The sequence below is a fragment of the Erpetoichthys calabaricus genome, chromosome 12, assembly GCF_900747795.2.
Source record: "Erpetoichthys calabaricus chromosome 12, fErpCal1.3, whole genome shotgun sequence".
NCBI classification, from domain to species: Eukaryota; Metazoa; Chordata; class Cladistia; order Polypteriformes; family Polypteridae; genus Erpetoichthys; species Erpetoichthys calabaricus.
The window spans coordinates 15,378,815-15,405,053 of NC_041405.2; the positions used below are offsets into that span (position 1 = coordinate 15,378,815).

The 26,239-nt window shown below is 35.2% G+C and overlaps 1 protein-coding gene across 2 annotated transcripts; it reads left to right on the forward strand.

The window, feature by feature from the left end:
* Positions 1 to 1,660: 1,660 nt before the first annotated feature.
* LOC114644119 (uncharacterized) lies at positions 1,661 to 24,890 on the forward strand. 2 transcript variants are annotated; one of them, XM_051934422.1, is made up of 9 exons: positions 1,661 to 1,747; positions 4,840 to 5,427; positions 6,837 to 6,932; positions 10,434 to 10,667; positions 11,303 to 11,462; positions 15,640 to 15,684; positions 18,169 to 18,786; positions 19,495 to 19,546; positions 23,492 to 24,890. In XM_051934422.1, the coding sequence occupies exons 2-9, from the start codon at positions 4,855 to 4,857 to the stop codon at positions 24,684 to 24,686; spliced, it is 2,973 nt and encodes a 990-aa protein (XP_051790382.1). In that variant the 5' UTR covers positions 1,661 to 1,747; positions 4,840 to 4,854; the 3' UTR covers positions 24,687 to 24,890. The 2 variants fall into 2 exon arrangements, with proteins under 2 accessions (XP_051790382.1, XP_051790383.1); XM_051934423.1 differs by having other exon boundaries at positions 1,671 to 1,747; positions 4,845 to 5,427.
* Positions 24,891 to 26,239: the final 1,349 nt, after the last annotated feature.

The window sequence follows — 26,239 nt, forward strand, 5'->3', positions numbered from 1 at the left end:
ATGGTATTGATGTCCCAAGGTGCTGTGCTTTGCTCATGGGTTTAATATATGATCTGAATCTGAGCTATCCCAAGGATCTAAAATGTACATACGAAGTATTTCAGAAACTGTACCTTGAACTTGATGGACTAAAAACCAGTGGAAAAGTAATGAATCTCAAGTACAGTATTTTCTAAGAACACTTTTCTTTCAAACCACTGCTAATTTTTTTTTAACCCATGGTATTATTTAATCCATAAACAGCTGTTTCAATTGTAAACATTTTCAGGCTTTGTTTTAATTTTTTGTCAATTATGTGCTGTTGAAAACTTGTTCATTATGGTTTTGTATTCAAAGAATGTTGCTCTTTTGTCCAAGAATATTCTTAGATCAGAGTAGGTGCTGTTGTGTGTTTGTACCTCATGATTTATGTAAGCACTTGGTATTTTCATAGTGATGTTGCTATATTTTTCAAAATGTTTTTGCATCTTGCAATAGAAGTCAGGTTTGACAAATTTGGCAATTGAATATTACATTGCAGACTATATTTTTGCTTCTGTAGTATGGCTATTTCTTAGTCAAAGTTTTTGAAAGATGTTGAAAAATGTAAAAATGCAACAGTACATTTCCAATAAAGTAAATTTTGCAACACTTTCATTCTTTAAGTGGCTGTAGTTTTAATAATTTAATAAACAATTAAACTTAATAAAGCTGAAAATGATAGGCTAATTACACCAACTTAATTTTTTACATCATCACAACTTTAATAATAATAATAATAATAATAATAATAATTCATTACATTTATATAGCTTTAAAATATATTCATAATTAAGTACGTAGAACTTAAAAGAGTCTTTAAAAATGTAATGTAAATTAGTTGAGACAACTTAATTTGTATGCGCAGTGAATTTAAAAAGTTCTGTGTATCCTATAATTTTTTAAGCTGATGGTGCTTTTAAAAGCAATTTAAGATCTGAAGGAAAAACCTTTTCCAGTTACTCAATGTTGTGGATTGGTTCTACGTAATTTTAACCAGAAGTTGTAGTAACTCAAAAAGCTTGATGCAGAGCGTTGCATTAATTTTTTGTGTTGGCCCAAAACAGTATTTTTTTAGAGTGCAGGACCCTTACTTATCCTTTGACTTAAAGCTGAAACCAGTAAAAACAATGGTTCTCCGACTGATTCCTGAATGAGAAAAATGGCAGAAAAACATTTACTTAAAGAATATTTTTCATGATCCTTCATCTGGTTTTGGTAAGTGCAATAGTTTTTGTTTTTTCTACATAGTTACAAAAAAATAGATTTGAATCTCAGCCTGATCATTATGTGTCTGTGTGAAGTCTACACATTCTCTCCAAGTCTGAGGACTGCAGCTTCCGCTCACACACCAGTTTCTACCCACATGAGTGTGTCTTGCAATATACTAAAGCCCTTACTCTTGAAGGGCGTGAGTGTTTGAACTACTAAAAATCCACCTAATTAATGAGGTGCCTCTGTCTGATTACATTTACTTCAGGTTTAAAAGTATTATATAACATTAAATGGATAGATTCGTGCAGTCTGATTTGCAACATCATTTTTGTCAATTTAAACTCTTTCAAGGGGCAGTCTTTACATTTGCAGAAGCGAGTGGTACTTTTTTGCTCCTCCACTGCCAGTTTCGTTTTACTTTTTTTTTCTTCTTCTTCTTCTTGTAAAGCAGACGGAAGTCTCTTAACCATCTAACATTTCCGAGAAGAAAACCTGTACCTGGCTTCACAATAAGGTAAGCCGCTTACTAATCGATGCTTTACTTAAAGGACACTGGTAACTCTGAGTTGTTTTTTAAAATATTTAATTTTCAATCCCTGTATCCCTGTGCATGTATATATTCGCAGTATACGAAATGCATAAATACACTTTTCGGTTGCCACCACATTTTCCTGCATCATTCTACGTTGTGCATGTGAAACTCTATTCTGCTTTTTGAGCTTTTTTAAAAGGTAAAGAACACGATAGAAAGTAAACTTTACGGGTTTTCCACGAGAAAATCTGAAAAGTTAATATTTCCATTACTCTCGTTTACTTTATCAGCATTTGGTATGCGGTTTTAAGTTTTCAGTAGTCTTGATAAGTGAAAAAAAAATCGTCGAGATCAGAAGGGAGGAAAAATATATTTCTTGAAATCGGCCAAATTAAGTATTTTTACACTAGAACTTGGGGAAAAAAGTACACACGTTATGCATTGTATAGAGTTCGTGAACCTGTGTTCGGATTCAGCGGGTTGGAAAATGGATGGATAGATGGATTTTAAGGAGCTGACTTGTATACTTCAGCGGAAAGAAACCCACAACTTTGCTTGTCCGTTTAAGTCTACTTAATGCCTGCCTTGTACCCTGTGATTTATGTTATTATCTTCACAGCAAAAATTATTATTGTTGTTCCATCTGATGTACAGGAACATCCATTAAGGAAAAATCACGCAGGATACCATAAAATACACGTCTGCTTCCATAATTACTGGGAAATAAGGAAGCGTATTGGGGCTACGGAAAAAAAAAAAAATACGGAAACGGTGAAGAAAAAAAAAGTATATCTCGAGAATAAAGTCGACATGTTGACTCTATTCTCGTATTTTGTCATTAAAGTAGAACATCGTAAACTAAACTTCATCTTAAAATGAATATTTAATTTACTAGATTTTATCAAATCCCGTCATAAGTTAATGTAGCACATTAAATGTTTTGTGTTTGTGTTCTCCGTGCCATGTTAATCGCTACGTTCTTCTTAAACTGATTTCCTCTTGCACTTGCGATCACCATACAGAATATTAATTTCATGATATTCCAGCTCCCTGAACATTTAGAATGCTAACATAAATACTTGATATCATTTTTATGATGAAATTAATTAAAGCATGTATTAAACACGTGGGAGCACGGTGGCGTTGAGGTTGCACTGCTACCTTGCAGCGAGGGGGTCCCGAGTGTTCCCAGCATGAATTTTCATGTTTTTCTGGTAGGTTTTCTCAGCGTGCTTCAGTTTCCTTTCAAAGTCCTGTAGGATGTGGGGTTTTGTTATGCTATATTGACGCTGCTAGTGTATGTTTCACTCGTATTCACCCTGCGATGTGCCGGCGCCACTTTCAGGATTTGCTCCTGCCTCGTAAACGATGCTTGCTGGGATGGGTGCAACTCTGAATGGACGGCATAATTAAACATGAATAACGAAGATTTTTTTTTTTAAGTTCTGAACACTCCGTGGTCTAAGTTTGTAACTAGTTTTAATTTCACAAAGGCGTTTATCATGTGGTGATTGGTTAGGTGGAGAAAGAAAAAGGAAGGATAGGAGCTGAGGGTTTGGTACGTCAGATAGAGACAGCACTCATCATGCAATTAAGAAAGGCCGCTCAGAAGAACATCCATTGAATTCTGTGTTCGTTTCTCCGACCACCAGATCACGAACCCAACATTTACAAAATATTTCAATTAAACCTGTGAGATACCCTTTCATACATCCAGTTTTTGGAGCCTCGTCTAGCCTGCCATAAAGTTCTCTCCACTGAACGCACACCTTGGGAACCCTTACTGTGAGGGAGCAGCACCACCGCCATAATACCGTGCATGTTTAATACCTGCTTTAATGCATTTCATCATGAAAATGATATCAAGTATTTATCTTGGCATGCTAAATGTTCAAAGAGCAGGAATATCATGAAGTGAATGGATTGTGTGCAGCGATCGCTGCCGGCGCCTCCTCAGTGCAAGAGGAAGTCAGTTTAAGAAGCATGTAGTGATTAACAACTGGGTCGGAGAACACTTAACACAAAGCATTTAATGTGCTGCATTAACTTATGCTGGGTTGGAGAAAATCTAGTAAATAAAACATTCATTTTAAAATGAAGTTTAGTTTACGACATTCTACTGACAAAATAAACTACGAGAATAAAGTCAACATGTCGACTTTATTCTTGACATATACTTTTTTTTCCTTCACTGTGTTCGTACGTTTTTTTTTCTTCACCGTGGCCCTAATACGCTTACTGGGAAGAAAGAAAGAAAAAGTGTTCAGCGCTAGCTGAGGACTTACTCGAATTTAGTCTGTCATTATTTTTAAAAGGGCTTTGCCTCCTATTCTACAGTACATGCGTCTCCATCACCACTAGGTTAACTCACCCGCCAAGGATTCACTCTTTTGACTTTTTTTCACTGTCTTAATATTTACATTTTCTTGCTGACTTAACAGCCAAATTGAATTGCCTTGCATCAAAATGAACACCCTGGCAGCATTCACGATGATCTTTTCTTCATTGCAACGTATAACAGACTTTGAAAAGACTAACTTAACAGTTAATAGGAATATTTTACAAAGTCGTTTTTCGCACATATTTATATACCAACTAGCATTAGTCAACAGCAAAGTCGGGCGGCACGGTGGCTAGCACTGCTGCCTCGCAGTTAGGAGACCCGGGTTCACTTCCCAGGTCCTCCCTGCGTGGAGTTTGCATGTTCTCCCCGTGTCTACACGGGTTTCCTTCCACAGTCCAAAGACTTGCAGGTTAGGTGCATTGACGATTCTAAATTGTCCCGCGTGTATGTGCACCCTGTGATGGGCTGGTGCCCTGCCTGGGGTTTATTTCCTGCCTTGCGCCCTGGATTGGCTCCAGCAGACCCCCTGTGACCCTGTAGTTAGGATATAGCGGGTTGGATAATGGATGGATGGACTATTCGAAGTCTTCCTTTGTTTTCACATAACAGTTCAGACAAATTATAATTTGACCTGTTTCTCTGAAAATTGTTCTTTCTGTACCTCATAAAGTTAAAAATGACAGCTTTGTGACCTAACTAGTTTTTTTTTTATTTTTTTTTATTTTGTCAGAGCAGTTCAAGAAACATGGCAGAAAGCAATTTGTCAGGCGACATGTTTACTTGTTCTGTGTGCATGCAGGATATGGAGGACCCGGTTTCACTTTCATGTGGACACAATTACTGCATGAAGTGTATAAATACGTACTGGGAACACACTAATGGAAAGTATATGTGCCCTCAGTGCAGACAATTGTTTGTCCTGATGCCAAAATTACAAAAGAATACCACACTTGAAAAAGTCATTAAAATATACAAGGAAATGAAATCGAAGCCCATATCAGGTCAAATTGCAGGACCAGGAGATGTAACTTGTGATATATGTCCTGAAAAAAAGATGAAAGCTATAATATTATGTGTGACATGCAGAACATCTTACTGTAAGAAGCATATTCAGCCTCACTTTGAGGTTCAGGCTTTGAAGAACCACAATCTTCAAACTTCCTCTTTGCCTCTTGAAAGGAGCACCTGTATTCTACACCAAAGGAATTTGGAAGCTTTCTGCAGAACTGACCAGAGGTTAGTTTGTTCACAGTGCCTAATCCTAGAACATAAGGGCCACAATACTACCACACTTGGAGAAGAAAGAAACAGAAAACAGGTAATGAGTTACAGGATCCATTGAAAAAATGTAAGCTTTTATCTTCCATAAAATTCATTTTAAAAACTGTATCACGTAGTTATCCATTTTTTGGCAAGGTATCATAAGCATTCATTTTGGGTTAGAACTTTATAGTAATAATTTATTTGTATTTTGCTGTATGATAAAGTACAAAGTTGACCTTTATGGTCACAACAGCCACCATTAACACCTCACCTATCTTGAACATGAGTTTATTCCTAACTGTGAAGCCTTTAGTGTAAAGTATACTTATTTCTCCTGTTTTGACTTGGTTGCCCATCCACCAAAAATCAGAATCTTTAATTTTACTTTGTTTGGAGATTAAGTGTGATTGTGCTATGAGCCAGTTAAGAGAAATTTCTTGCTCCTTATTCAGCCAAGAGAGACACTGACTCATGAAAGCCATAGTGGAGGAAACAGGTGTATGAATGGACGTTTAGATAAACAGAAAGAATTGAACATGAGCAGTCATTACTCAATGGATTTGTTTTTATTCGATCTGACCCACTGCAATTAGTTTCCTGTTATTTCATTGGTGTAAGCAAATATAGTCTGGTTCATTGTTGGATTAATCTAATTAATTTAGATTCATTTAAAAATTTCTCAGTCCTGTTATAGTTAAGCATTCACTTTCCATTAAGTTTGGATTTTTTGTCATTCCTCTTTTACTGAACGGAGACAGAGCAGGAGGCACAAAGCTCCACAAAAACTTTTTTGTCCTCAAATAATACAATGCTACATTCATACTGTACAAAACTTAACTTTGAACTTTCTTAATATATAAGCTTTGAAATAAAAGGAGAAATATAATTAAATTTCAAAGGGAACACAAATGTGGCAAGTGGAATTTGCAATTTCATGTTATTCAAATATCCTTAATAGTTGTATACAATTTTTCATTTACTCCAAAGACATGCAGGTTAGGTGGATTGGCGATTCTAAATTGGCCCTAGTGTGTGCTTGGTGTGTGGGTGTGTTTGGGTGTGTCCTGCGGTGGGTTGGCACCCTGCCCGGGATTGGTTCCCTGCCTTGTGCCCTGTGTTGGCTGGGATTGGCTCCAGCAGACCCCCATGACCCTGTGTTCGGATTCAGCGGGTTGGAAAATGGATGGATGGATAATACTTATATTTACTTAGCTTTCATTTTTGGAAAAAAAGTTAGCTGTAACAAGTTAATGCTCAGCTTTATTTTTTTTTAATTTTCATACAAAGTCTACATTTTTTCAGTTTAAGAACTGAACCCATTTTATAAGTAGCACAGTGAAATATAAATATAAATCCTACTGGAAAGAGATTTGGTAAAATGAAGATGGTAGTGCTGAAAAAAAAACAGTTTAGATCAATTCACTTGAAGGTGTCTTGAAATGTTTGTCTTGTATCTTCAATCAGGATCAATGTGAGGCCACTCAGAAATTAATTCTGCAGAGAATAGAGGACAGGAAACAGCAGTTACAGGACCTCGTGGACATGATTCAAGTTGTTAAGGTGGGACTAACTTTTTATTTTTTTGTTTGCATTGTTGTAATGTATATGTTCATCAATATCATTCAACCTTGTCTTCAGGTATTTCTGAATTTTCACTTTATAGTTATAATTCATTTTTATGTTGATGTATGATAAAATATAAAATTCATTTTTATGATCACAACAGCAACCATTAACACCTCACCACTCGTGAACATGAGTTTGATTTCCAGCTCAAAAGCTGTCTGTGTGAAGTTTGTATATTTCTCCTGTTTTTACTTCATTGCCCATTCACCAAAATACAAAATCTATTTTTTTGACCTGCTTTTACAGTATAATATGCATTTAAGCTTCAGTTTATTTATTTATTTATTTTGTATTGTGTTCTTCACTGAATAAAGACTCAGAATGCTGTAATATCAAATTGAAAGGTAAAATACATATTTCATACATGAACATAGTGATATGAATTTCAAACTAATTAATATATAAGGATAGTAATAACTGCGGTGGGCTGGCACCCTGCCCAGGATTGGTTCCTGCCATGTGCCCTGTGTTGGCTGGGATTGGCTCCAGCAGACCCCCGTGACCCTGTAGTTAGGATATAGCAGGTTGGATAATGGATGGATGGATGGATAGTAATAATATTGTGCACTGAATGCCCTTTAATATTGACATATGTCCGTAATGTACATAAATGTAAAGTACTATATGCAAAGTAAAAATGTTACATTTAAATAAAAAATGGGGAGTCTAAAATCTGAAAGAATACATTATGTGAAGAACATTGGAGTCATGCTGGAATACTGTCTTTTAACATCCAGAAAAGTGGACAGAATTGGTTATATAGGCTAAATACAAGTTTGATTACACTGCCTAATGTGTGGAATACAAGTCAAGGGACGTCATACTTAATCCATATATAACACTAATAAGGTCTCACCTAAATTATTGTGTATAGTTTTAATGTCCTTATTATAAAACTGCAGGTATGAGCTATGCCGATTGAAGGAGTTGATCCTTTTCAGTTTAAGCAAATTTAGATTAAGAGGTAGCATGATTAAATTGTTTAAAATTATGAAGGGAATTAGTACAGCAGATTCCTTCATTTTCTTTTACATAAATTATCTGCCAAGAACACAGGGACACAGATGGAAAGTTTTTCTTAACACAGGGAATCATAGACATGGAATAAGTTACGTAGTGATCTGATAGAGAGTAATACTTTAGACATCTTCAAAAGCTGACCTGATGATATTTTTCAGAAAACAGGTGAACAGGGCTGGTGAGATTATTGGGCTGAATGGTCTGTTCTGATCAGCCTGGATTTAAAAATTAAGACTGATGGTTAATGTTCTATACAACTAGGCACATTGTTGTTCCATGGCTTTTGTGCTTATAGATGAAAGCTTAACCTTCTCCTTTTGTTTTATTATTCCTTACTCTAAGCAGATTGGCTTCTTCAGATCTTAATGCATACTCTGGTGTGTATATAATGATATGTTTGGTCATTTAAAGCTTTATATTTGGAATTTTCTAAATCATCCCTAAACTGAACTGGAAGTCAATGTAAAAACATGAGCAGAAGTTATGCTGTCAGCTTTTCCAGTTCTAGTATGTATTCTTGCAGCATTAGTTTAAGACAATTTAAAGCTGCACATAGAATTGTTTGAACAACCATTGAATAATAATAATAACACTTCAGTAATCAATTCTAGAAATAAATGTAATTAATTAATTTATCAGAATCTTGCTTATGTTGAAACTGTCTTAATTTTCCAATATTTTTAATCAGTAGTCATTGTCAGGAATGCAATACTAAAGCTACTACCCCAGCTGTAATATTAGGTGGCCCTTGTTCACATACACGAGATAGAGCAAAAAACAAAGGGGATTAATGCATATAATCTTAACATAAAACAGCATTAAAAATAAAGGAATGAACAAATGATACTAAGCAAATAACATACAATGCGAATACATTCAAAACAAAATTAACACTATATGAAAAATAATATTGAAAGACAGCACAAACATTAAATAAATTAAAAACGTCCTTGAGCCAGGAAACATATCCTGGCTTTAACATAACACATAACACAGAGTGATCAGTTAAACCTGATTTTCAGGTACAGTATGTCTGTTTATATGAGACGGAATATCAAGAGATCTCATTACAGCATGAGAGTGAATATTACCATTCAAAAGAAGCAACATACATATTTGCCATATGTCACTTTTGGTTTTTAGTTTCCTTTAAACAATATAACCCTAAACCTAATATTAATGAAATTATTTTAATCATCTAACAAAAGTAGTTGTAATATCAGGACAAAATATAAAAGTTAGCACATATTGTAAGGAACAATTACCATGTTTATTCTTTTTTTCTTTTCTCTAAATTTTTAACTTTTCTGATATTTTCCGGTTCTAGCTGGTTTCTTATTCATTTCTTTATTGGTAGTATCAGATAGATAGATAGATAGATAGATAGATAGATAGATAGATAGATAGATAGATAGATAGATAGATAGATAGATAGATAGATAGATAGATAGATAGATAGATAGATAGATAGATAGATAGATAGATACTTTATTATTCCCAAGGGGAAATTCACAATCAGGTAGGCAGTGACACATAGGTGTTCAGTAAGTGGACTCTAAGACACTTTGGTTGCTGGTGCAATTCACTCACTATGTGACCATGGGCATAAGCAAGTCTTTCAGTTACCCTTGAATGTAAATAATCATACTGAATGTGAACAATTGTACCATGTGTCTTTACTCTGTATAATGACCTGGGGTGGTGTTCTCTATAGAAAGGTGTTATACAAAAAACAAAGTCTATGTTTTATAGCATATCATTAAAAGTACTGTGTGCCTCCTGAAAAGTGACTAAAGGAAAACCAGTTGTCCCCTTTATCCCTTTATACCCACATTTGTTGGTTCTCCTTAAAAAAAGGTCACACATAATTGGATTCAAGAGATTTTTTCAAACTAACTGTTTTCTTAAATTTGTATCACACATGCCTCCAATCGTTCAATCAGTCATTCAACTGATTTAAATGGAGAAAAGTAACAATTTTATTCTTTGGTGTTATCATGTGTCCCACACTGAACAAGAACCAGAGAAAGCAAAGGAGAGAGTTGTCTGAAGAGAGCACAAAGAACATGATAGACAAGCATGTTAAAGGCAAAGTTATAAGGGCATCTCCTAGCAGCATGGTGTTCCATGACAACAGTAGCAAATGCTATTAAAACGCTTAATATACAGGAGATCCTTCCAGTGTTCCATTTTAAAACACCTTGTGTACTAAAATCATCTGCCTTTCATGCTATTTCTTTTCCTGCCACCTAAAATGGGATAAACCTGAGTTATAAAATGGATGGATAGATGATTTTCCTTTTTTCCTCCATACAACAATATATTTGCTATTTTTTATTATTGTGAATGTTTTTTTTTTTATTTGAAGTGCTTTTCTTTTCATCATCATCATTATTATTATTGTCTCTCAAACAGAACTCTCAAAAGGACGAGAAAGATAATGTTGTAGTGCTTTGTCAGAAGTGGACTGAGGCAATCAACAAAATTGGCTTAGATATTTCCACAATGATTGAAAGAAAAGCAATGGAAATAATAAGCCAAACTGACAATCTTGTGAAACAACTGCGTGCAGAATTAGCGGAGTTGAGGAAGAGAAACACAGAACTTGCAGAGCTTTCAAAGGCAGATGACCATATCCATTTTCTGCAGGTAATGTTAGAATGTCAAACTTTCAACATAATAAATATTAAAATATACCTTTTTTGAGGTTTTCCAGAGTCAGGTGCAAGTGCTAAATTCTGGAATAAAATGAAACTCTGCAACAGTTCACACTAGAAATAAATTAAGAATTCTTTAACTTTTGAAAAACTTAAGTCTTATTAATACACACACAAAAAAAAGAAAAGCTAAACTGCTCCTGTCAATTAATTATTAGGTATAATATGTCAAATTTTTATGCATTACAATTCAAAATTTAATATGGAGAGTTCAAAATCTATATAGTTTTACTTTTTCTCAGATCTGTGTAGTATCCAGAGAAATTTATTTTTGAAAATATATATTCCTTGTAATATCTTCAATGAATTCTTGGTGCGGCTTTTTTGTAAATCCTACAGATGCTTTAGCCACTGTAGTAGTGAAATAGGCAAACCCTTTCCTTCAGCTGCACTTCTTCTCAGTTCTGTAGACTGCAACCATTACTAATTTGTATTTTTTCAACACAAAACACAGATAGCTAATTGTACAGATTTAGCCCAGGCTTGTTTCCAGTAGGTACAGTCACCCAAAAATCACTCTTCTTTGTCCACAAAATATTTATATTTTATCAAAACTCCTATTTGTAGGAATTTCCAAATGTCTGTTCTCCACCAGCCAATGAAGATGCACAATGTGTTACTGTCAATATGGACTTCTCCTTTAAAACCATCAAAAACCCTGCTGCTGACATTGAAGATCATATTAATGAAATGTGGAAAAAGAAATCTGAAGAAATTGGACAAATAGGTAAGATTAAAACAAACAAACACAGTTTATTATGCAGTACTTATTGACCAATAGCCTTCTGGTTCAAAAACACCTCATTCTTCTTTTATTATTATTATTATTATTATTATTATTATTATTATTATTATTATTATTATTATTATTATTATTATTATTATCTAATCCAGGGCACATATACACCGAAACTAAGTTAGAGTTGTCAATTTATTTTATGTTCACATATTTGTGATGAGGGAGGAAAACTCCATCACCCAGAGGAAAACCTGAGTAGACATGGGGCATATTGTCAGGTTGTATTTCTTCTTATAACGTTTTTGGTGTTCCTTTTGGTTGTTCGTTTAGTTAAGAAATATTTTTTTAGTTCATTAGTTTTTATATTCACTTCAAATTATCTTTGATGTTTTATTCACATGCTCTTAGGTTGACTGGCTTGCTACTAGGAAAACCTTTTCCATTGCCTGTTATTTTTTGTGCATACAGTATATTCACTCGTGATGTAATTGATGCCATTTTATATAAGGATGTGGGTTAGATGTGTTTCTTGTCTAAACTTAAGAAGGTAATGACTCTTAGCTTCTTCACTAAAGAAAATAAATCTATTTTAGAATTTTAGGATAGTTTTATAATATAGAATTCAAGTTTTGCTTTAACCCCTAGTATTACTGTGGGAGACCTGTGTTCATCTTCTAGTCAAGATGCCAGAACTATGAGGAGATCTGTTGAATTTATGAACTTGTTTTGTTTTCACCTTAACAGTTCAAGGCTGGTCTAACCCTAACTAGCTGGATTTGTCCTGATTCCTTCAGTGTCCATGCAGAATTTCTCTGGAAATAACATTCAGCTTTTTTTGTCCAGATGCTTTAGTCAGTCTTGGCTTCTTACACCGTGCAGCTGTAGACTGTACTGCAATTTCCAGTCTATGATTTCACACACACTGTAGTCTTCTTTTGCTATCATAAAAAAGTCTGCTGGGAAGTCAGTAATTAGTTAACTTTCTTCTTTACTAAGAAGAATGTTTTGCTTTATGTAGTTCTTTCCTGTTTGCACACCTCACTATCCCTTAGCAAAGATGGACACCCACAGCAAAACTCAATTAATAACGGCCTTCAACCTTTATAGCCCAGAACTAGGTTTTGTCTATCAGAAATTTTCAATGGTTGAGTCATGTCTCTCTTTCTCTCTTTTTTTCCATTGATCAAGATGAAAACAGTGTAGGATTTTCCCTGAACAATATAGTCTTACAGAGAGATATATTTCATCGACATAAAAGCATGAAAAGTACAGAACATTAGAAACTACAATGCAGCAGCAACAGCCACTGTGCTAATGTACTGCCATTATTGTTTTTGATGATTTTTTCTATTGTGATGTCAGCTTTGAGTTGTTGGTATGATCAAAGATTTCAAAATTTTCCTTATACATTTAAATTAGTTATGTACATGACTATTCTATATTTGCATAAAGTGTGATCTTTTTGCTAAAGGACCACCCCTTGTGTTGACAACACATTCTGAGGGAACTCCACCCCTTTGTACAATTAGAAAGAAAGTTACAGACTTTGGGTAAATTGATTTCTTTTATAAATGCTATGGATTTTGTGTGACTTTAGAAACCAATTTATGAAACTTTTTTGATTTACATTGCTCACCCTACATCAGAAAAGCATCTTTTTCTTTATTTCCAAAACAGCATTTTAATTAATGTTAAAATTACCCAAGAAATACAATTAACCAAAGTATAATTTGATTACCTTATTCAGTAATAAGTGAATACCAAAATACTTAATAAACCGAACAGTATCAATAAAGTTTGAATATTTATTACACAAGATGTAATTCATAAATAATGCTATCTACAACTAAGTAAAAAAAATGCTGTAATGTATCCATGTAAGTCCATTTAGTTCATACTACTAAATTATATATATATATATATATATATATATATATATATATATATATATATATATATATATATATATATATATATATATATATATATACTAGCTTTTACCTGCGACTTCGTCCGTGCGGGACCAGTACTTTTTTTTTAGAAATATATATATGAATTTATAGATATTGCCCGTGACTTTTTTTGCGTGGAACTTCTGACGCCGTGGGAGTGTAAATATATAATTGCTTTTTAGAGGATTTCCTTATAAACAATATTTTTTGTTTGTTTATTGGGCAGCACTAATATTACCAGGCTCGTGGGCGAACTTACGCCTGAGGAAGCCACGTAAAACTGACAGTGGGAGAAACAATCTTCCCTTAAATCTATGCCAGCGTATTTCAAAGTTTGGCCCTGAGACTTATTTATTGTCATGGCGAAGCATACTTTGAGGGGAAATTGCAGTCTCTTAAAGTCAAAGGGGATGTCATTGGATATTAGAGGAATGCGTGGCACAAACACTTTTTGTCCTTGAGCACACCCGGTCAAAATAATGGTTTTGATTACATTTTTATGCAGGGCTTTGACTTGCAGTCTAGTGCCATTACACATTTTAGGTGGTTTTAAATTCTGAAGGAGCATTACGGGTGTGCCCTTCCGCAGACTAAGCCTATGGTATGGAAGACCCGGTGGTTTAAGGGAATTTAAAAACTCTACCGGATAGTTAATGGCTTCATCTGCATTACAGACAGTGTCTATCGACTTGTAGACCATTTCTTCTCCGTCAAAGGACTTCAGCAACATGTCATTAATGAATGCAGCTTGATCGTTTTTTTGGAGTCAAAATGGCCCGTTCACAAAACCATTCTATGGGCTTATTCTGTATTTGAGCAATGCCTGGATAAATGTGATCTATCAGTTCCTGGACGGTAGTCACTAATGTGCAAAACTCGTCCGGGACAACAATTATATCATCTGTTGATGGATAATCACCGTTTCCTATTTTCATTACAATATCTGAAAATTGAGCAGCTGATACATCACCTTTCAGATATACTCTGATATTTTTGGTAAGTTTGAGGATTTCTATTGAGGGCCACAAAACAGATCTTTTCAGACAGGGTTTAATTTCATCAGCTCGGGTTCCTGTAGGTACTACAGGTAAAGTTTGGTGGAAAATCTCCTGCCAACAGCATTGTCACACCACCCATCAGGTTTTTGTTACCGCAAATGTCCTGTAGAGTCCTATTTATAGCCTCGACGCCTCCCTTGTGTGTCATTGTAATTTCATCCCAGACAATTATTTTAGTATTTTTTAATACTTTGCCAAGATTGCTTTGTTTCGATATGTTGCATATGGGGGTCTCTACACGTGTTAGGTGGAGCGGCAACTTAAAAGCTGCATGTGCAGTTCGACCACCTTCTAGCAGTATGGCGGCAATGACCACTCAAAAGATTTGCTGTGAACTTAAGTCGTTTTACAGGGTTATCATTTATAGACCGAAGTGCATAGCATCAGGTCGCTCGCGCAAATGATGCACGGCTGTCACTCACTTTACCGTCAGGCAGAAACAGAAACATCCCCTTCCTCATTCCACGCATGCGCGCCGTGTCATTCGCCCCTCTTCTCAGTGGCAAGAGAATGGATATAGTTGATGCCTCCCAATTCACCCCCTTAGGGATGGAATTTCAAAAAATCCTTTCTTAGCTGTTATCCATGTCATTATAGGAATGCACTGTCAAAATTTCAGCCCTTTAGGTCCAGCGGTTTGGTCTGTGCGTTGTCTGTCAGTCAGTCATGGAACTGGTTTTTGTATGTATATATATATATATATATATATATATATATATATATATATATATATATATATATATATATATATATATATATATATATATATATATATATATATATATATATATATATATATATATATATATAATGTATTAAATTCAGCAACATAAAATGATATTAGAATGATGGGGTTGTGCAACTTAATTAAGTTTGCCTGCAGTTCCAGGCACATACAATTTATTTAAAAGTTAAAAAAAAATGAAACTATGGATGAATGAAACATTTGCTACTTTACTGTGATTAAAAAAAAAAACTTTTGAAGTCATTGCTTTAGAACTAAAGTTAGACTAAATTAAAAAAAAAAATCCTATATAAGTATAATGTACATGTTATTTGAGAATTAGAAACTATATTGCCATATATTGTCATTTGGAAATCAACTAGTTTTATAATAAGAATTAATTTATATTAATTTTAACTTTTCTTATGCAGTGAATGGAATAATTGCTTTTAATGTGTCTCCGGTGATCAAAAAAGGTATGTTCTTTTTATTATGAAAAAGGTTGGATATGCTGTTATTAGCTAGTAATTAACCAAAGCTTCAAGAATATGTTAATGTTAGTAAACATCATTTGTAATGTTACATGTCATGGATTGCTCCATTTCCTCATCTAATTCATTAATCAGGATTTATTGCTTTTTCAAAAACTGATCTGTTTGCAAAATATAGCTTACCTAATTTGGTTATTGAAGGGGAAACCCATACTACATGTGGGATTCTCCACATTGGCAGGACTTCAAATGGCCTTCTCTGCCTTTCCTGTGCCTAGTGGCTATGACTCCTCTAACTACTGAAAGGCCCACCGAAGAACTGCCTTCAGCTGTTTCAGCTGTTTGTATGTGGGAGTGGAAGCTGCATTTAAATCAAGTAAAATATATATTTCCTTTAATATAATATTTCATTATCTTAAGACTAGGAAGGAAATCATGGTTCTAATATAGCTGCATTTCTAAAAAAGCACATTCCCCTTTATGTGTCCATTGCTGGGTAAAGAAGTAGCAGTAAATCTTGCTACAGTATACAGGATACCTTGCAGGCTGGCTATAGCCTTCTAAGTGTGTGCATTGGTGCAGAATTGCTGGAACATCTACAGTGTGTAAGGTGAATTCTAGGAGGACAGCCGCAGAAACTCATGTTGTTAGTGCTGACCCCAGAAATAATCAAAAGGATGCTTCCAGATGTTATCCCAGACTGCAATTATCAAGTTAATCTAATCAGACTGTAAGTTATTGATGAATGAAACAGACCAGTTTTGTTCAGCATACAGTTTCTTGAAATTGATGGTAAAATTAAAATTGCATGTAAGTTCACAGTTTATGAAACACAAAATTGTATGTAATAAATATCTGTCACTCCCAAACTGTGAAAGAACAAAATGTATCAGGCACTGGTTCTAGCATTTAAAGCTATAGCAGAGCACAAAACAATATATGGTACTATTGTTGCCTACAATGCAGATCTCACCTTGCAGCTGTTCAGAAGAGCATACTAGCAAGTGAAGCAGGCACCATATGTAGTGGGAGTGGGGGGGAGAGGGTGTTAGTGGCCATATCTACCTCAACCATATTGACTGACTACTGGGAGAGGCCTTCAACATCACCCCACTTTCAAGGGAGATTGGGGTGGCTCCCAAACAGGAGCTATCTCTCTTACTGTGTCAATTTTGCTAATATCCCTGGTGACAAAGCACTATAGTTTCACAAAATGTTTGTGATGTGAAATTCTCAAGTTTTGCTGTGAACTCAAATTCAGCAAAAATCAATCTTTCATTATTTGTGCCAGTTAGTTTCCTGTTGTTCCAGGACTGTAATTTACATTTAGCCCATAAGCTTTATATTTAGCCTCTCACTTTATAACGGTGAAACTAATTGTGCTTGAAGGCACCCAAATTCATTATTTTTAATAATAGATACAATGATGAAAAAAGGTTTCCATTCATAAGCAGAGAGATTTTCCAGACATGTGTGTGAATGAGGAATAGAAACATCTTTCTACAAATGAGAGAATTTATGTTTTCTATTTTCTAAGTTGTTACAATTTAAAATGGTTTATTGGTCATAACCTGTTTTTATGCTATTAGAAATATTATGAACATAACCTGTTTTTATGCTATTAGAAATATTATGAACATAACACAATCCAATGCTGTACTTTCTACATTTATTTAAAAATCTAGTGCAAATACACAAGCATTTTTCAGTGTAAATCTTAAATATACAACAAAAATTATTAAACATTTCTACAGCTTTCTTGAAAGTATGTTTTATTAAGAGTCCTTATACTTAAAATTAACAGTTGAGAAACAGGGTTACTTACCAGAAATCCTCCGTTATAAAAGTCTGCTTCTGAAAATGACCAGACCTGTATAGCCACGTCCACTCCACTCAGGAAAGTGTTCTTTTTTGGCAGTTGGAAAGCCAACATGCTGGAAAGTTCGACCAGGCGAATATACAAACAGCCCCTCGCACACAGCACACGAACACCCTAAAATATTAGGTTAACTGAAATAGGATTTTTATGTTTATTCCCTCCATCATAAGAGATCTAAAACCAAATATTTCAAGCTACAACACTAAATGACTAATCTTAAGTTGCTTGAACGAGAAAATTTACATTAAATGAACAAGATAAATGTTATACTTTTTTCAGTGTACTTTTTCAGTGTATACTAAAGATAGCTTTTTAGTGTTTATTTGGAATTTGGGTATGCCATAAGAGAGCCCCTTTTCTTTTTATTATGTCCAATTTTTTCTTAGGTCACAAGAATACCTAATGGTATATTTTACTTTACCTAGAAAAGCAATATGAATTGTAAATTAAAATTCAAATACCACCAACTCAACAAAGCAAGAATGTACTAGCTGTTGGTGGATTGGGGTGTTAAAGGCTATTGACAACCACAGAATAAAAAACTGAAATTAGTATAATTTTTCTCATTTTAATTATTCATTTTGTTTTAGATCTAAGGATAGTGTTGCTTGGAAAATGTGGTGTTGGGAAAAGCTCTGTAGGGAACAAAATTCTGGGCAATGATGAATTCAGTGTTGGCAACTTTAGCTCTACTGAATGTGAAAAAAGAGAGGCCATCATTGATGATCGAAACATTACTGTGATTGATACACCCTGCTTATTTAATGAGAAGATAACCTATCAGGTCAAAAAGAGCATTGAGTTAACATTTCCTGGGCCCAATGTGTTTCTGATGGTGCTGCAATTTGACAATTTTACAAGTGAAGAGAAGCAGATGGTGACAGTACTTCAGGAGATCTTTGGTGAGAAAGTTTTCAAAAACACCCTGGTCATGTTTACTCATGGAGATAAACTGTCAAGCAAATCTGTTAAAATTTTCAGTCACTGGCACAAAGACCTGAGACAGCTTCTAGACTTGTGTAGTAACAGACATCATATTTTTGACAACGCTATGGAAGAAGACCAGAAACAGAGGAATGAACTTTTGGAGAAAATCGACCAAATGATGCAGCTGAATGAAAGTCAATACTATATAGCAGACCAGGAAAATGACTTGGAGGTGAAAATGGAACAACAAATGGAAAAGAGCCTTCCTGACCCCTCAGACTGTGAGTGCAGTTTAAAAAAATTAATCTGATCATATATAGTAGGATAAAGGGATTTTTTTCTTATTGATCTTAAACCATCATTGAATGAACTTGTAATTATGAAAATATTACATGAACTCGTTTTTTTGTTTTGTCTTTCTTTTTTATTTTAACACCATTCTAGTGAGATATATGCAGGTTTGTCGGCACCAGTCAACAATATGACGGAGGCATTAAGCAGGCAGCTGGAGTGAGCCCCATGTTTTCTGTAATACATGGCCTATGCAAATGAAAGATTTTATAATTACTTTAGTGAGTAATGTACAGTCTTATCTATGTCCACATTTTAAAAACTTGTCTGCAGCAGTCAGGTGTTGTGGGTTCCTCCCTGAAGATTCATGACTAAATAATACCAAATGGTTACAGTTTTAAGGGAGTTTGTTAAATTGGGGTTAAGGTGAAGTGGAAGACTAATTTCCTACTTGGATGTGACTACTTTAGAACTGTGAAAAATGTTTCTTGAAAGACCGGTTACACTACTTTTGCTTCTAAATGCAAGATAATCAGAAGCACTGCATTATTGTAGCAGTTATAGTTAACTGCATGCGTTTTGGATTTCTTGCTAAACAGATGCTTTAATGATTGTGTTTAGCAAATGTTCAGCGTATGTTTGTATAGCAAAGTGCAACATGACGTGACCCTGTTTTAACGCTTGTACTTTTTTTTTAGTTGGGGCTAATTTACCAATGGAAGAGATAAATAAATGTCCTAGATGTCAGAAGTGAGTTATATTATTCTTATTCTAAATACAGTATCCTTATTATTACAAATAAATATTAAGTAATGCATGTATATCCAATTGCTTCTCTCTGCAGTGCTCTTTTATAAATGGCATGTATATTGTTAGTGTGTTTCCTCAGGGTTTCAGTAGCAAGATAGCATGTCTGACATTTTTTTCATACAAAGAATATATGGGCTCCCAGGTGTTTTTTTTTTTTTTCTCAAAGAATCTTATTGTTATGATCTTTGTGAGAATAAGGAGAAATGTATGACCAGGAAATGAACAAAAGAAGGGTTTGACCAAACTGAGTCATTGCAGGCAAGGTTCAAAGTACCATGAAAGCAAACTGTTTCAATACAACAAGCCAGAAACCCTAACCTAAATTCAAAACCAGAATATATTGTGATTAAAGGCCTAACGGTAAGGTATTACTAAAGACTTTTAACTTGCACTTACACTAACAAATAGGCATAGGTGTAGTTTTAATAGGGATCTTGGGTGGAGGAGTAGGGCATGAAAACGGATGTACTATGTTACTAAAATAAATTTCCAATACAGTTTTTTTTTTTCCTCAAAAGTTTGTATTTTATTAATTAATGCCACATTAATGCCACAGCTAATTTATAATAAACGGATATAAATCTTTCACTTAAACCCCTGTGACAGATAGAGGGCGCTGTCGTCCTCTTGAACCCTCTGACTTGACTCCAGACACCAGGTAAAAGTCCAAATATTATTTTTATTTGAACAATAACGTGCACAAAGCACCCTCCACTCCACAATACTCATAAATTACCAATAATCAATCAATACAATCCTCCACACTCCCAGACGTGTTGCCACCCTTCCACCCAGCTCAGCTCGACATCTAGGATTTCCCATAGTCCTTTTATAGTCCTTGACCCGGAAGTGTTTCACCCTCTCTGTCCACGTGACCTGGAACACTTCCGGGTCAGATAAAAACTCTTCTTCTTCACCCCGGAAGCACGTCATTCTTCCTGTCGCTATGACTATGACATACTTCCAGGTTATAGGGCACATAATAGTCTCTGGGCCTTCCTGCAGCGTCCCCTGGAGGTTCCCCTGGTATCCAGCAGGGCTGTGATGAAAAACTCCACTGTCCATGATGCCCTGCTGGAACTCGGGGCACCTCTATGTTGCATGAAGGGCTCCATCTGGCGGCCTGGGGGTATTGGCCGGGATAAAAGGCCGGCCATGTCCCACACCCCACATATCCTTAATAAAGAGAAACATTCTCTGCTACATAAATTGTGGACTAGTTTACTGTTCAAATTTAGCTTGAGGGAGGTTACTTTGTATTTGGTATTTTCATCTTTAGCATGTCATATAGCCATTCCTATTGGCAAAACGGACCCTCAAGCAGTTGTTTAAATGGCAGAAAAGTGGTGCGCATGCATATGTCCACATGTGCAATAGATGTATTGACCTGCAGAGCCAGCACCATACACCACTTAGATTTATTGGTAATAAATGTTTATACGTTGTCACAAATCAAATTGATTGACACGCTAACCATACAAAACCCTAACCTTAACAAAACTAACCCCTAACATTAAATAACCTCTATCTTTAACCATTTATCCTATACGCAAACCATACTAACTCCTGACCTCAGCTTCCCTCCTATAATTGCTGGTCTAGAACTTCTGTAGTAGACTTACAGTGATGTACAGTGCTCTGGCTCTGCAGTTGGATTTTATTGGCACAAACAGCGGTAAAGCAGTCTGAGCAAACCTCAACCAGGCATCACACACACCTTGTGGCAAAATATTTAGTAAAGAAAAATGTCTCTTTGATGGCAAAAATGTAAAAATTAAAGTTCTTCAGCTTTCCATCAATCCATCCATTTTCTAAAATCAGAGAGCAGGGATGCAGGGAAGTTCATTGTGCGCAAGACAGGAACAATCAGTGGACAGGATGATAGCCCATCACAGGGAGAACACACACACACAATCACATACACAAACATCACTGCCTACTTTAGTATCGCAAATCCACTTGACTAGCATGTCTTTCAAAACAGTTAGCCCAATCCCAGAACACATTATGCATTTTTCTAATTTGTTTAAAAAATTGAACGTGTTTATGTTGTCTCAAGTACAATAAACAGACAAAAAAATTGTTCTGCTACTACAAATTTATTAACGGGACTTATGTACTTTTTCAAAATTTAAAAGTTTTAAACATATTTTGTTTAGGTTATATTGTAACTTACTAACAATTTATGATTTGACTTGGGATAGCCCAGTGTTTCTCAACCTTTAAGTATCTGCGACCCGGGTTTTCATAACAGTTTTAATCATGCCCCTCTAACGTTTTTTGAAACCCTGATCAAATTTATTCCTATATTTTTTGCTGCCGATACATCACTACAAGTTTTACATTTTCCTACAAATAGCGAAATTACGCCACATACAGTATGGCAACATTCACGCCCCCTTTTTTGTTACCCCCACAGTTTGAGAACCGCTGGGATAGCCTATGAATATGGAAAAGTACGGTTGTGACAATATAAAATGCAACTGGTTCATTAGCTTTAGTGAAGTGGTGCTGCTAGAGAGAAATGGCAAAATATCTGTTTGTAATTTTTAAAGATCATGAAAAGATCATGTATTTAAAATAGTCTAAATATTTAAACATCACGTAGACTAGATAGACACTGGTGATACCGTATCTTAGCTGTATCACTGGAATATGAGTCCTATTAATCTTTGTCTCAAGAAAATACCTCCAGATAGACAATGTTTTTAGTGAAAACTTGTCCTCTTTTGCTGAGGTGTTTCACTTGCACATTGTTGAGTTGTGGAGATTGGTTGGTTTCAATGATGTTGTCTCTTCATCTGGCAAGCTTTAAAAAGGCTTGAACCTTCGGTCTGTCATTTCCTGGCCTTTACAAATTTGTCATACCACTTCACTCTGTGGCAGTATAGCCAGAAACCTGCTGCAGATATGGGTATGATACACCTACATTAATGGTAACTGTTTATTAAATAATTAAAGTGTAATTCAGTGTTCATTAACTCATCTATACAGTATCTAACAAAAGTGAGTACCCCCCTGACATTTTTGTAAATATTTTATTCTATCTTTTCATGGGACAACACTGAAGATATGACACTTTGATATAATGTAAAGTAGTCTGTGTACAGCTTGTATAACAGTGTGAATTTGCTGTCCCCTCAAAATAACTCAACACACAGCCATTAATGTCTAAACCACTAACAACAAAAGTGAGTACACCCCTAAGTGAAAAATGTCCAAATTGTGCCCAGTTAGCCATTTTCCCTCCCCGGTGTCATGTGACTCATTAGTGTTACAAGGTCTCAGGTGTGAATGGGGAGCAGGTGTGTTAAATCTGGTGTTATCGCTCTCACACTCTCTCATACTGGTCACTTGAAGTTCAACATGGCACCTCATGGCAAAGAACTCTCTGAGGATCTGAAAACAAGAATTGTTGCTCTACATAAAGATGGCGTAGGCTATAAGGTTATATGTCAGGCTGTACACTGACTACTTTACATTGGAGCAAAGTGTCATATCTTCAGTGTTGTCCCATGAAAAGATATAATAAAATATTTACAAAAATGTGAGGGGTGTACTCACTTCTGTGAGATGCTGTATATATCAAGAATTTTCTTAATAAGTGGTAATGATGGAAAAAAACAACAATAATAATAATAAAGAAAAAAGTATATTATCATTTTCCTGATTTTCAATATGGCACAACAGTAGTCTGGCCCAACACAAGTCTGTGCTGTACTTGCCATTCTCAGTGGTTTTCTCTCTGGCCACCCTCTCATGTTATACTGATTTAAATGTTTTATTTATTTACAGTACTTATGTTAAGTTACTGTAGAAATAAATAGCCATTACATGCCTAGTGATCAATCCAAACTAATAAAAAAATATTTTCCTTGTTTTTAGAAAAACAGACAGTTTAATACCTGCTTTTTCAAGTTTTTGTAATAAAACTGAAGCAGAAGAACTGGCATCACTTTATAATGAAAACGGAATCGAAGCTCTGGTTTTCAGAGTTAAAGAAATGAAAAATGATTTGGAGAAACGGACCTTGAACATTGCAGTTGCAGGAGGACACAATACTGGAAAATCAGCCTTAATCAGTGCAATTAAAGGATTCACACTTGAATTGGCCAGTGAGATGGGCAATCGTTCAAGAGAGCACACTCAAGTTGCAACACCCTATTTACATCCCATGATTCCTACTGTGTGTTTCTGGGATCTTCCTGGGTTTGGCACACCGATGTTCCAAGCCAATAAATATTCTGAATTACTTAACCTTACTAAGTATGATTTACTTATCATTGTAATAGGTAATGAGTTTACAGAAACTGATTTCCATCTGGCAAAGCAGATGAAGACAGCACGCAAACGGTTGTACTTTGTGCACAGCAAAATGGATATTGAAATGGATATTCTTAGAAGACAGCAGCGTGAGGAAGGGAGAGATAGAGTATTAGAAGAAATTAGACAAGATCACATCAAGAACCTGGAGAAGAATGACCTTGAGTCAAATGAGATCTTCCTTTTGTCTAGCAGTTGTCCAGATGATTTTGATTTTTATAAGTTTTGCAGCACTCTTGAATCAGAGCTAAATGAGAATAAAAGGCATACTTTTCTTCTCTCTCATCCCAGTTTTTTTACATCTGTGATTAGAAAAAAGCATTCTTCTTTAGTAGGAAGTTTTATTGTTGGAGGTGCGTTTTCAGCTTTTTTTGGAGCAGTGCCTGCTTTTGGGCCTTCCCTAAATATTCCTTTTTTAACAAAAGTGCTTAGTCATATACGGGAGAACTTTGGCCTTAATGATGAATCACTTAGTAGACTTGCAGATACAGTAGGGACATCACTGGAAATGCTGAAAGCTGAAATTACTGATCCTTTAATCTCTGACATTAATTTTCAGACAGTTTCTAGACACTTTCAAAGTAATGCTACTGTTACTCGAATGATTGCCTATGAAGCTGCTCACTTATTCCCTTTCTTTGGCTCTACTTGTGCAATGCCTTTGTCTTTTCGAAGTGATTATTTAATCCTGAAGGAGTCACTTAATGCATTTACAGATTCAGCGGTGAGAGTAATGATAAAGGCACTGGACTGTTAAGGTTTTTTGTTCTGCAATTATGATATCCTTACACAGCTTTAGATAATGTCTTAAATGTGTATTTTTCCTTTATATATGATGTAGTCCATTTTCTCGAAAGATTGGACTTTCTTGTTTTAACATTTTATTTCTACGATGCACATGATCTTTTTTTAAATTATTTGTTTCACTTTGAACTGATCAATAAACATCATTTACATTTTCTTAGTGTATATTTGTGTGATTAGTCAGATGATTGTACAGTATTTTAGTATGTTGTGTTTTGAAGAGATATCTACTCAAAAAGAACATAACCTCTGGAATTGTTTCAAAATTAATCTACTTTAACCCTATTTTCTGAACAGATTGTTGCAGAAATTTTGTTCTGCCTCAGTGATCACTTCTGGTTGCTGTGCAAGCAGCAGCCTTTTATAGAAGCTCTGTATTTGTCACTGATTTTCTTTTTGTTTCTGAACTTGTTTTACTAGTTACTAGTCTTATTTAAGATTAGAATTGGTTTGGCTTCTGGCTTGTCAATGATAGTAGCCACTAGAAATCCAATAAATGGATAATAAATGGATTTTCAATTTACCATTGACCTGCAATGCACACAAATACAGGTGCCGATTTGATGGAGTAGCAAGGAGGACCAGAAGGTTGTTTTATATCTGTAATACCTGGAAAATGTAAGAAACACTGAGAAAATAAAAAGGTATATTAAATCCTCCTGTGACCAGCTACTTGTGTAGCTAAGCAGCTCAGTTTCACATTACAGTTGGAGCTGTTTATCCACAGATGGAGATGACAATATGTCAGTGCAAGAGTAAAAGCAAAGTTAAAAGATTTTAAAACTGGTTACCAGTCATTGTAATAGACAATGTTCATTCACTGTAAAATAAGATGGAGGAACTGTTTGCACCTATGACTATAAATATCACACCAGGTCATGCCACTTGCAGACATTCTCAGATGATTCTGCACTTACAAGGTATATTGATGAGGGGGATGAGGAAGACAAGGAAGTGTATAAAAGTCATTTGGAGAATATTGTTTCTTGGTACAAAGAAAATTGTCTGCAATGTACTTTAACATCAGCAAAACCAAGAAACTGGTTATTGACTTTCACCACACCAAACAGCCTCTATGTCCAGTCACTATTCAAAGAGAGGATATAGAGGTGGTCCACTTTTAGAAGTACTTGGGGATTCAGCAGGGGATGCTTGCTCCCTGGGATTGAGTTCTTTGTTTAAATAAAGGACAAACTTGAACCCATATATATACCTCTTCAGTAACTATGGTGGAAATAATCAGACAAGACAAATCTGGTACAAAAAGATACTGTATATATATATATATATATATATATATATATATATATATATATATATATATATATATATATATATATATATATATATATATATATCCATCCATCCATCCATCCACTTCTGCTAATCCGAGGTCGGGTCGCGGGGGCAGCAGCTTGAGCAGAGATGCCCAGACTTCCCTCTCCCCGGCCACTTCTTCTAGCTCTTCCGGGAGAATCCCAAGGCGTTCCCAGGCCAGCCGGGAGA